The sequence below is a fragment of the Columba livia genome, chromosome 2 (assembly GCF_036013475.1).
Source record: "Columba livia isolate bColLiv1 breed racing homer chromosome 2, bColLiv1.pat.W.v2, whole genome shotgun sequence".
NCBI classification, from domain to species: Eukaryota; Metazoa; Chordata; class Aves; order Columbiformes; family Columbidae; genus Columba; species Columba livia.
The window spans coordinates 134,019,804-134,032,234 of record NC_088603.1 but is presented as its reverse complement, the minus strand read 5'-3'; the positions used below and the strand labels follow the sequence as shown (position 1 = coordinate 134,032,234).

At 38.5% G+C, this 12,431-nt stretch overlaps 1 protein-coding gene across 4 annotated transcripts in view; it reads right to left on the bottom strand.

Annotated features, from left to right (window-relative positions):
- Positions 1-3,189: 3,189 nt before the first annotated feature.
- The window catches only part of LRRCC1 (leucine rich repeat and coiled-coil centrosomal protein 1), a 19,813-nt gene continuing 10,571 nt past the window's right edge, over positions 3,190-12,431 (bottom strand). For 3 of the 4 annotated variants that reach the window (XM_065053896.1, XM_065053897.1, XM_065053899.1), the window contains 8 exons: positions 11,110-11,311; positions 9,084-9,269; positions 7,701-7,875; positions 6,828-6,991; positions 5,779-5,987; positions 5,453-5,590; positions 4,053-4,188; positions 3,190-3,481 (listed from right to left, as the gene is read on the bottom strand). In XM_065053896.1, coding sequence (XP_064909968.1) covers positions 3,359-3,481; positions 4,053-4,188; positions 5,453-5,590; positions 5,779-5,987; positions 6,828-6,991; positions 7,701-7,875; positions 9,084-9,269; positions 11,110-11,311 — 1,333 coding nt within the window. In that variant the 3' untranslated portion in view covers positions 3,190-3,358. The remainder of the gene's footprint in view (positions 3,482-4,052; positions 4,189-5,452; positions 5,591-5,778; positions 5,988-6,827; positions 6,992-7,700; positions 7,876-9,083; positions 9,270-11,109; positions 11,312-12,431) is intronic. The other variant, XM_065053898.1, reaches the window with a different exon arrangement.

Sequence of the window (12,431 nt, the reverse complement as noted above, 5' to 3'; positions counted from 1 at the left end):
AGGGGCGGCGCCGCAGGAAGTGACGCCGCCGCCGTTGCCTGGACACCGGCATGTTTCGGCCGCGGGGGCCCGGGGCTGCCCGTGGGGAACGGGCCGGGCCCGCCCCTCGGGGCTGCGGCCGCGGGGCAGGTGGCGGCCGTCTCCCGGGGGAGCCCGGCGGCGCGGTGCTGCTCCTGCTGCCTCCAGCCGGCGGAGCCCGCGGCGTGCGGCAGGAGAATCACACCTGGCCGAGGCGCGCCGGGCCGGGCTCTCGCTCGGGTCTCTGCAGGGCCGGTGGCGCAGGCCTGGGGCCGCCTCCGGGGTCGGACCGGGGCGTCGGCGACACACCAGAGTGCCTGCGTGCCCCCTGCACAACACCTCTTTGTCTCTTTTTTCACCGCGTGCATTTGATGCAAGAACACTCAGATTAATTGTAAACTGTGTTCTCACATCTGCTGAGGCAGGACACGGGACGTTCCAGCAGGAGGCACCGGGAACTGCGGGTGCTCACCCCATCCCTTGCACTGGTGTCCAAATACACTCAGCCTCACCCTCCGCTGGGGTTCACCTCCTTCCTTCAGTCACCATCGGATAAAAACAGAGAAGCTTTAAAGTCCACATCTCGTAAGAATTCAACAGATGCACTTCAAGAAAGAAACGCTGTTGTGGAAAGATCTTCAGGTGCCCCACCACACAAAGCAGTGGGGCCACACGATGAAGGGACGTTGCCGTGTCACACAAGAGCTGTACCCTCATAGCCAATATAACTTTCAGGGCAACATAGGTATGTATGGGAGCGAGCAGGTATGCACTCTCTGGACCCTGAGTCACATTTCTACTGGTCTGAGGTAATGCAGGAATTTCCTGACTGATTATACATTCAATATTGATCTAAATAGTTCTGTTATCTTGTCTGGAAATGAAAACAAAGCAAAATCTAATCATGGATTCAGTTTTAAATTGTCACAATCGATGCAGGAGAACAAGTCTTGCATCTGACAAGGACAGAGTTCACATTTTTATTTTTATGTATTCAGTTACACCTTCCAGTTATCTCCAGCTGAAATTTATCCCTCAGTATAGGTATATTTGGCACAGCTTTGATCTACGCCGTATTTTTGTTATTTGATTGTTTTGAGGCCTTTTCTCAAGGTAGAAATAAGTATCTATTAAAAAGTTCTAAGGTAGCCATGCAAGCATAAAGAGGGAAACAATGCCAGAGGAAGAATTAGCTACACGAAAAACAAACAATCCAAATACTACTAATGCGGGCATGTACCCTGATACTGTAGTATGAGCCAAGAGCAAGGAAAAAAGAGAATTTATTGAAAAAAATAGTAACAAATAGTAACAACTCACTATGATGAAATCAGAAAATCGTTTCAGAATGAAAATTTTAGAGGAAACTCTAAGCTGGTATTAATAAATTGAATTGGAGTAAAAGTAAGTTCTTTTATCTTCCTGGTACATTCCAGGTATTCATTTTGTTCTCCCCAGGGTGTAACTTGGTTAAATAATAAGCAAAGAAAAAGGAGGGCACAAGGAAACACTTGATAAACACAACAGAAAAGTGCTCTGAAATGCTGCAGCCTTTCTACATGAGTGACTTCCATGTAAATGCTACAGAACAGCTTTCCAGGTAGTTCCTCACATAATATGGCTTCTGAAGAAGCAAGAGTGTGTAGAGCACAAGGTAAGAATGAGAACACGTTTTCTTCTGCATTTAGATAACATTGATATATTTGTATCACAGAGTCAAGAGATCACTGGCATGCAAGCAGACCCATAAATTAGGCTAATTTTAAACTTTACAGTAAAATTACATTCATTAACCCAATTGTGCTGAAAGTTCATTATTAGACTTTACCAGAATGTATTAATTTTCACACATTATCAGCTGTTAGCATGGACACGAAGCAGTCAGTCCGTGACAGCTGTATCCCACCTGCGCTGGAGCACACAGCACCAGAGTGGACGCCTCCTCAGTGTGCTGGTGGCTCCAGCCCTCAGAGGTCTCCAGGGCCTGGTGCAGGATCTCTGCGTGCAGACAGCTCAAGTGGGGCTCTTACTTCAGTCCCCTCCCACAGATTTGGGATCTGACCCTTTTATAAGGCTGCAATCTCTAGGCAATTCCTGACCCTCCACCTTCACCCTTGGACAACATTACTGCGTGAAGCAGGGAGGGGGTGTTGTTTTCTCAGTCCGCTGCAGGTGCCTTATTCAGTTGTGGGGCTGTTTTTCTGTTTTGCTTTGCTGCTGCTTCCTTTCTTAAAGCCAAAGCAGTCCGTTCCCAGCTCTCAAAGCTGTGCCAGCCCCTCACCATCACTGAGTAGTTTTTTATGCTTTCAACTTGCACCCGTGTTCTCGAGGCCTTTTACAACCCACACTTACGCTACACTTCATCACAAGAGGTATCAAGCTCTAGGTCACACAGCTTGATAACAAGCCCAACCAGCCTCACACAATTAGCCAAAGGCCAGGGGCCTTTTGCTGGCACCAGTGCTTTTACTGGGCTGCCGGGCATGTAAATGAATATACAGAGTTATAACATATCATTGTTCTTATGCCTGGGTTCTGAACAAGCTGATGGAAAAACTTAGTGGCTTCTATTGTCATTGGGGCATCAGGACTCTGCTTCAGCTACTGCCAGATGGGAAGAAAGAGCTCCACCTGGTGTAGCAACACAGAACTCATTTTACTATTTACTGTTTCACTTACTACTGCAGCATTAATCAAAGGGTAGTACATGGACAGTTCAGGATGTAATAACAAACAAATGAAATAAATGCACATGGACAGTAGAGACAGTAAAGTCTTCATTGTGAAAGAAGTAGAACAACCACGTTAACAGAAGGCTTATGAGTAGCTTCCATAAGAATCTGTTAGTTTATTATCTCCTATTTTTCAAAAGCCCAGTAGGAAGCCTGTTGCTGGTAGAGAACCACACTGTGCTGCCAAAAATGACTTAGGTTGCAGGAGCTGCACATTCTTCATCAACAGTGGCTGAGTAAACACTTTTTCAGGTAAGTTCTTGCATCTCTCATTACAAGAATCTTTACCTCAATGAAGAAAAACCTGAAGCACTTGTCTTTGGGCCTTTCTACCTTCTTTTCCCTTATTAAACATGCTAATTCATAATTTTGTATGATGCTTTTCATCTATATCTGTGTTTTGACCCATACTGACAAAACAGTTAAAAATAAACAATGATTAGAAATAATTATTTATTATTAAAATATTGTACAAATATTTACATGTTTCTTGAACCATCAAAATACAAATAATTTCTTCTCTAGCAAACAAGAAAAAAGTGCATTGTAGTGTATATATTTGCTTAAGTTTGTCCAATACATGTTTTCAGTGTATACATTAATAATCTTCAAAGGTCTTGTTGAATATCATTCAGTGCATGTGTAAGTCGTCTTATTTTACTTTCCATGGCTTTTTTATTGTTTGCCATTTCCTGTAAAAGCTGCCGCATTTCTTCTTCGACACAATAAACCTGAAAGAGGACAGAGATCATAAAGAATTCTTGTGTTTCTTTAATACACCTAAAAAAACCATAATTAGTCAATTTTTAACACTGATGATCAATGCAAGGGTTATATGCTTATGTTTAAATGAGCAATGCACTGCTTTTGCCACTGGATGCAGTAGCAGAGTTTTGCTTTAAAAAAAGTATTAACTTGCTAGGAGATGGTGAGTAATTTCTCAAAACCAAAATACTTGCTATGTAGAAAAAGCACCAGTTGTCACGCTAATAAGAATGCAGTACGTGACGGGATCAGTAACTGTTAACACTGGCCTAGGTGAGTTAAATGGGTTATACAGCATAATCATAACTATTTTTTCCAGTATAGATAAGGAATGTTTATTGCTTTGCTTGAATACAGAACCTCATGAGGGTACAGTTCTAGAGATTTTTCTTGCGGTGCCAAGATTGAGTACTAAACCAAGGCTGCTTCCATCCAGAGATCAGCCAGAAAACCAGGTAACTTTAAGCACCACTGTTCTAGTGTCTGTAGAATAAAAATGCAAATACAGTCAACATATAAATTTAGTATTAAAGTTACTTTTTCATTTGCTGCTTCAATTTGTTTTTCCTTTTCCTCTGACAGCTGCAATAATTCTGCCTGATGAGCTGCCAACATGGACTCAAGTTGTTTTCTAAAAGCATCATCCATTTGATGGAGTTTTTCCACAGCAATCCTAAAAAATAATTGAAGAAAACAAAATACAAAAAAAACCCCCAAAAACCGAAACAAAAAATCACCACACTCCTGGAAACAATCAAAGTATTTTGCTTTGCCCAATTCTGCCTTCAATGAGGTTTTAATAACACAGGCATTAAGACAATTATTTCAATACCTAGCTTCAGAAGTACATGTTCTAGTTTTATGCACCACATTTAAGGCTTCTGACCCTCCCCTTAGCAAAAACATTTAATCACTAGCAAAGAATACAAAGATTTGGGATTGCTACTATCAAGAGGGATAAGGAGTCCCTGTTTTCAAACATCTGCTCAACACGTTTTTGCTTCCTGAGAAGTCAGTGACTGAACTATGCAATCCTGTGAACAGCCTGGCCGCCTGCATCTCACAGAAATAGAAAAGTGTCTGCTTCACAGCAGTGAAGCATTTCCTTGGCTCCAAGCAAATTCTGCTTTTAGGGGATAATTCTAAAATATCTAGCAACAGAAAGCAAGGCAAATTATTCCACTATACAATGAATTTACATCAAAATTTTGATACAGAACATAGTTATTTGGAACAAAATTTCAGTTTCACTACTGATCTTTCAACCATTACAAAACCTAGTAACTATTGACTATTTGAAATGTGTGGGGATTTATTTTTTGTCTTTTGTTGTTTTTGTTTGGGTTTTTTTGATGTTTAAATCAAACTTGACCATCCATTTATTTTCTTTCATTTAATAATCAAATGACCTTCCCTAATTACACTTTCACTGGTAATTTTAAACTGTTTAATTTAAAAATGTAAGGCAAAAAACCTTAGTCATACTAGCTCATTCCTTCAGTAAGTCTGGTTATCACTGCTAGATAAATATGCAGACTTATTGACTAGCTCATCTTAAGAATAGTTGGAAGGAAGAAAAATAAGAGAAGGGGGCCACAATAAAGTAAAAAAAAAAATAATGCTATCAAACTATGCTCATGACAAGCAGCAATCCAGCAATCTACTGTAGTGTAGTCTCCAATTATTTTCAAAGAAAATGGCATCATAGCTAAGAAGTTTGAAGTACAAATGCTGTAACTGAACACCAGTTCCACAAAATAAGTCACCTGTATGGCAAGAACTACTTGCATGCACGCAGAGCTTGGAGCAGCTGGGCTCACCAGGTACTTAAAAAGGTATTGTGTGTTCTTTCACCACATCAAATATTTTTTATACCTTTTCACAGTGCAACTCTATAATAACTGAGCAGTCACAAAATAAGCTATGAAGGTTTTCACCTCTGAGTTTGAAGACTTCTATTTCTCTCTTCAATCAGCTTCTTCTCTTTGATATCAAAGCTCTCCTTCATTTGTTTAACTTGCACCTCCAGCTGGCTTAATAGCTCTCCTTTACCTTGCCACTTCTTTTTCAGTGCACTGAAAATCAAACACATATTTACAATGAATGCAGATACTACTCCTTTGGAGGGTGGAAAAAGTTTCCATTTCTCCATGTTTCTGTGGGTTGTAATTGCAAGCAAGTATTCTCTGAACAAAAAAGAACTTCATGGCAGTGCTGCATGCTATTACAATCCCAAAGAATTATTGCCACTTGTATGTATCACCTGTGTGCATTCTTAATGTCATCAAGTTCTACTTCTTTTTCTTCCACCAGTTGCTTTAATTCCTCTTTTCTTTCATTTTGCCTTTTCAGTTTTTCCATTAGCTCCTCAATTTCTGCAGCTTTTTCGTCCAATTGTACTTGAAAAAATTTCTGAGCTTCCACATTTTCTTCGTGCTGTTTTCTGATTTGTTTATCTTTTTCTTGTAAGGCCTTTAGAAGAGAAATATTTTAGAACACATGAAGTCCCTTCATTTTAACTTTATTGTTACCCTTAAAGAGTATCATTTCATCTATGCTGGAATAAAACAGAGACTGACATAGAAGTTTACTCTTCCAAACCTATCATTTTATGAAAAACACTTAGTAAAGTGATAGTCAAATAATCTTCATCTGAAAGAAGTCAGTTTAAAAAAAAGTATCAAAACAAAGATCTGAAATGGAAAGAAAAGTTTAGAACTCTAACATAACTTATTCTACATCTACAAATCACTGAACTCGCATTCTGATTTGTGGCTCTATAGTTTAATGAGTAAACTATCTAACCTTGACTTACATAACATACTATAAAACTTTGCTCTGATTAATAAGCTAAAGTCTTAAGTCACTAAATGAGATTAATGGAATTAATAGAACAAAACGTACAAGTTCTGCTGTTAAAAATATTGATTTACAAGAAGAAAAAAAAAAATTAAAGTAAACCTGAAGCAAAATTAATATTTTCCCCCTTTTAAATGCACAGTAAGAATTATGCTATCCTGTTTTTTCCTCTCAAGAGGAATTATCAAGAATAACTTGAAGCAAGGCAAAGACAAGAAAGTCCTTACATAAATATGGTTCAACGAAAGATTCAAAGTAGTATTTCTGTACATCAAGTTAATACAAAGTCCTCTTCTCCTCTCAATTAAATCAGTTGCCCTGACGGCCCAACTGCGCTTCCCCAGTTGGTAAAACTAGGATTGCAGAGACGACTTCCATTACAGCCTTTACAGCAACTTTCACTGCCAGTCTTCATTTTAGCTAAGGACACAAATCGTCAGACATGGCACTTACTTCTTTTAATCTCCTAATTGTTTCTGTCTGATCATCCACTATTTTGTTCTTAATTTTTATAGTATCACTGTCTTGTTCCTTTTGCTTTTTTAACGTCTCAATTTCATTTGTTAAAACTTCAATTTTTGCCTCCAGTTTTCCCCGATCTTGAGCAAGATGAGCTCCTAGATAAAACAGGATATTCACACTGCAGCACTCAGTTTACAGATGACTTCAGGATGTACAATGTTGGGGAAGGGGGGTATGCAGGGGAAGAACCACCTTAAAGACTGAATATGACCATTTTGCCCACTAAAAACACTTTAGTGCTTTAATCTGTAGGTCAGTAACTCTTAAGAAGAAACGCAGAACTGACAGTCTGTATTTTATCCTTTGAAAATTTCAACAAAAGTCAACAGTAATTTTTACAGACTCAGACAATCTCAAATAGCCCACAAGGTGGTGCTGAGTCACATGAATCATGGAAAACATAAAAGAAGCCCAAGCTTTTGTTCACCCAATATTAAACATATTTAACTTTTTTTTTTGTTTAAAGATCCCTACTGAAATTTTCACATTAATCTAGTAAACTAGTAGCATTACATAACACTACTTACAAATCCTTGTTTTCCTATTGTCGTTTCATGTGTAAATGTTCTTTGTATATCATTTTAGGGAAATAGATAAAATGCATTCAGAACTAACCCACAACTGCTGTTATAGTTCCTATAGCAGAACAGAAGATCTATTTTAGCACACCATCTTTACAGCTGGATAAGATCAACAAGGCATCCAGAGACCTTGTCATGATTACACCCGCACTGGAGTTTTTATCTGAAAGGTATGGCATTGAACACCACCATTTTGTCTGCAAAAGAATAAAAATAATTTTACCCTGTTGTGCCAACTCCTGTCCCCATATTTTTCTTTCCATTTTTAACCCGTCAATCACAGATTCCTGGGCTGTCAGCTGAGAAATAAGTTTTCCATTTTCCTTTTTCAGAAGTTCAACTTGCAGAGCCTTCTGTTTGTCCTTCTCAGTCACAGTTTCAAGTTCCCCAGTTCGACACTGTATGAATGAACATTGGAAAAAGACAGTAAGAACCTTTAAAACAAGTATTCAAAATTTCCAATCAACACTAAGCAGCTAGGAAAGTTATACTGATATACAGCAAACTAAGTTCACTGAGGAATATTCTGTTTGCATACAAGGTTCTATCTGCATCTCTTCCCAGTGCTGAAACACAAAGATTTCCTTCAAAGAGACCTACTTTGATCCCCAGGAAGCTGTAAAGCTGATTTCTAAATAGCCACCTTAAATTATCAATCCCATTATAAAAACTTGTTTAGAATCATAAACGCATAAGTCAAAAACCAAGAGAAACTAAGAGTCAAGATATTAAAAACCAAATCAAAAGCAAACAGACAGAAGCTGGGATGAACTTCCACTTCCCATGATGAAGTTTTATCTTCAGTTATGCAGGCTACTTTTTGTTTTACAGATTACAGCTGTTTAATATAGCTATTTTAAAATATTGTTTTTAGCAGCATCACTGACTGGCAGAGTCCTGTTCTGTGTAACAACAGAGTGTTTGGAAACCCCAACAGCAACGTGTAGGGAGAAGATTAGAAACAGCTGTGCAGTGCTGTACTGGATACATACACGGCCTGGATCACACAACAGTTTAAAAGTTCTTTTCCTAAGATTTTAAATAATTATTTATGGACAACATAGTACCATAATATGTTACCATACAGTGATCAGTAGTTCAAGATAAAGCAACTGTGCCCGCAGTATTTAACATTAAAATTAGACAGTAGATAATGGCTAATACTACTAATTACATGCAACTCTCAGAGATATTATGCTGCTAATAAGTGCACTTGATTATTTGTGCAATTTCATTTTTACTTAATGTACAGTGACCACTGCAGAATCATATTGCTTTGCCTTCAGAAGTTTGGGGGTATTATTGCAGGCTTTTAAATCTCAGTTTAGAGCAACCACTTCTTATATACAAACTGCCAGTGCTCACAAGGCAAGGAGTGCACTTCTGAAGACATGAACAAGTCTAGATTTTGCTATATGAGAAGCAAAGTGTTTGTGAGAAAGGAAGTGCAAGATGCAAGAATAAAGGCTGATGTTGAATATCAGGTTTTAGTGCAACAGGAAACACACATCTTTTAGTCAATCTACCTTGTATGGAATTTTTACTTTTATAGATAAAATATTACAAAAAAATCATCTATGGAGTTGAAATGATTTTGAACACATACCTTTAGGTTTGCTGTAGCTTCTTCATTTGATTTTGTTAATTCTGCAATCTTTTCTTTCTGTTCTTTCACTATACTTGTCAGGTCCTGGATCAGACTTGCCATCTCTTTTTCCTTTTGTTCCAACTCAAAGAGGGCTTGTTTGTATTCAATTAGATCAGCAGCAGCACTTTCAAATCCCTCTTTTACCTAAAGTTTTATGAAACAATTTTAAAAACGCTAACATTTGCAAAAAGTATGTATACATACAGACAAATGACATTTGAAATTCAAAAGAAATGGAATTTCACCAACAGTATGTGAAATTAATGAATATCTGAAAATGGCTTTCTACCAGTTTGTTGGTGATGCTTCAACTCAAACTGTTTCTACTCAGCTACAAGTTTGTAAGAAACAGAAACCTGGAAAAAATTAGTTCATGACTGGAAGGGAAGCAGTGCAAAAAATCACAGGTTGGGAAATAAAAACAGTGCCTTGTTTAAATCTCATTGTTAATTAAGATTAACATGAAATCTGGAAAGATTTTTTCCTTGCAAGAGAAAGATTTGAAGGGTGAAAGAACAGTCTTTTCTTTGCCATCTTCTCCCATGTATCCAACTGATTTAAAGTGAAGAAAACGAAGTTAATGAAGGTGAAGCATTTAAAATTTTATCTCACTTAATTCTATAGCTAGTGTTCACATTATTTTATATGTTATCTAAGGAATTTTAGTAAGCAAGTTTTGTATTTGAATTTCAAAATGCACATCCAAAATTCAGTTTTGAAAAGTTTAATAATAAAGTTGCTGATGACACCAAGCTGGGAGGGAGTGTCGACCTGCTGGAAGGCAGGAGGGCTCTGCAGAGGGATCTGGATAGACTGGAAAAATGGGCTGATTCCAATGGGATGAAGTTCAATAAGGCCAAATGCCGGGTGCTGCACTTTGGTCACAACAACCCCCTGCAGCGCTACAGGCTGGGCGCAGAGTGGCTGGAGAGCAGTCAAACAGAAAGGGACCTGGGGGTGCTAATTGACAGGAAGCTCAACATGAGCCAACAGTGTGCCCAGGTGGCCAAGAAGGCCAACGGTATCCTGTCCTGTATCAAAAACAGCGTGGTCAGCAGGACAAGGGAAGTGATCCTTCCCCTGTACTCTGCATTGGTGAGGCCACACCTGGAGTATTGTGTTCAGTTCTGGGCCCCTCAGTTCAGGAAAGACATTGAAGTGCTGGAGCGGGTCCAGAGAAGAGCAACACGACTGGTGAAGGGACTTGAACATAAGACCTATGAGGAGAGGCTGAGGGAGCTGGGGTTGTTTAGTCTAGAGAAGAGAAGGCTTAGAGGTGACCTCATCACTCTCTATAACTACCTGAAGGGAAGTTATAGCCAGGTGGGGATTGGTCTCTTCTCCCAGGCAGTTAGCAATAGGACAAGGGGGCATGGGCTTAAACTCTACCAGGGGAAATTTAGGCTGGATATTAGAAAGAAATTCTTTACAGAGAGAGTGGTCAGGCATTGGAATGGCCTGCCCAGGGAGGTAGTGGACTCGCCGTCCCTAGAGGTTTTTAAACTGAGATTGGACATGGCACTTAGTGCCATGATCTAGTAAACGGACTAGAGTTGGACTAAGGGTTGGACTCGATGATCTCTGAGGTCTCTTCCAACCCAGTCGATTCTGTGATTCTGTGATTCTGTTTAATACACTGGTATATACATAACCATAACCTTATTAAAACACCACAAAAGTTTTTATAACTGAATATATCAACATCTTTTAAAATAAATTAATACCACCAGATAGAAGTTTTCTAACTTCTTTTGATTAAGTTTTACTTAACAAACAAAAATGCCTTTTTTTTTTTTGTTTGTTTGAGTGCTGACTTGCCACTGGGTGTTTATTTTCTAGCAACTAGTATTTCAAATCTTACTACCAGTATTTTCAGATGAATCCGTAGAACAAAGATTTTAAGGATCAAAAAAAAAAAAAACAAACCAATCCAAAACTACAAACCCAAACACTTTAAAGAGATGAAATGTTCTCTTAGTCTTACCTCTTTAAACCTTTTTCCTTCAATAGTTAAAGCTAAACGAAATTCATCTTCTAAATCCATATACTTCTTGTTTAACATATTAATTTTCTCCTCAAATTCTTTAACACGCTGTTCATGCCTCTGTTCCTCTTTAGCCACTTGTTTTGACACAGCATCTTGAAATTCAGGTCCATTTAAAGCAACTCGAGTTTCAAGTTCTTTCCTGAAGTAACCAAACGTATAGTTGAGACAAGAACTGCAGTATCTCACAATGCTGTTTCAATTAATTTCCTTAGTATTTCTTAAAAAGGATAACAAATTACATAATAAATGGGATAAATTCCTTAGTCTCACAGACAGATTTCAGTCTTCTATGACAATGGTCCTGAGATGAGGGAAAGTGCCTTGACTACCATTAGAACACTCAAAGGAATGATCTCACTTTTTGATTCAAGCTTCTGTACAAATTATTCAAATGGCTCTTTTGCTGCTAGTTACCATTTGTTTGCTGTGCTAATAGCAAAGATCTGAAAGAGACACTGGAATCAGGAGAAGCACTGTACAGCCAGTTCCACTCTTTCACAGTCATTCTCTTCACCCTCACACAACAACTGTTGCTTCTCTCTCAGACCCAAAACCTGAAAAGCAGCAGCACTAGGGTCCTGTTGTATTCCAGGATAAGCCTCCTTTCTGGCTGGAAGCATCCTTATGGGAGAATGGTGAAGCAAAACTACCCTGCACTTGAAGACTATTCTGCTCATCTGAATGAAACCACAAACACAAAACATACCCACTGTCCTCATTACATCTTTTGAGGATTTATGTGATAATAAATGGAAGTTCTCAAAACACAGCTATCAGATTCTTCCCATCTAAACCTGCAGTTATTTTTGTGTTTGAATACACTCATGCTTGTACAATTTGCAAGTGTAACCACCTTATTTTATTAATAACCTCCCTCAGATACTAGTATACCACATACCAATTGTTGCTTTAGTTTGTACACATATTTTATTATATTAGCTTAAACAGCATAGAACTTGCGTTCAGGTATTTTCCAAAAACAGGAAATTTTGGGAGGCAAACAGGAGAACAGCCGGGCAAGCCACCCACCCACCTACCCTAATACTGCAACATACTGTAGAAGCAGACTTTTTTTTTTTGTTACGAACACTTTGTGTTATTGTAGTATATGCAAATCTGCGGAATAATTCAAATGCAATTTTATTTTTATCTATTTAGCGTTGAAATAAAAAGTTCAGCCATATAAGAAGACAACAACCTATCAAATGACAGGCCAGAAGAACACAGTTGCCTACTTATGAATCATTAATCTACAAGAT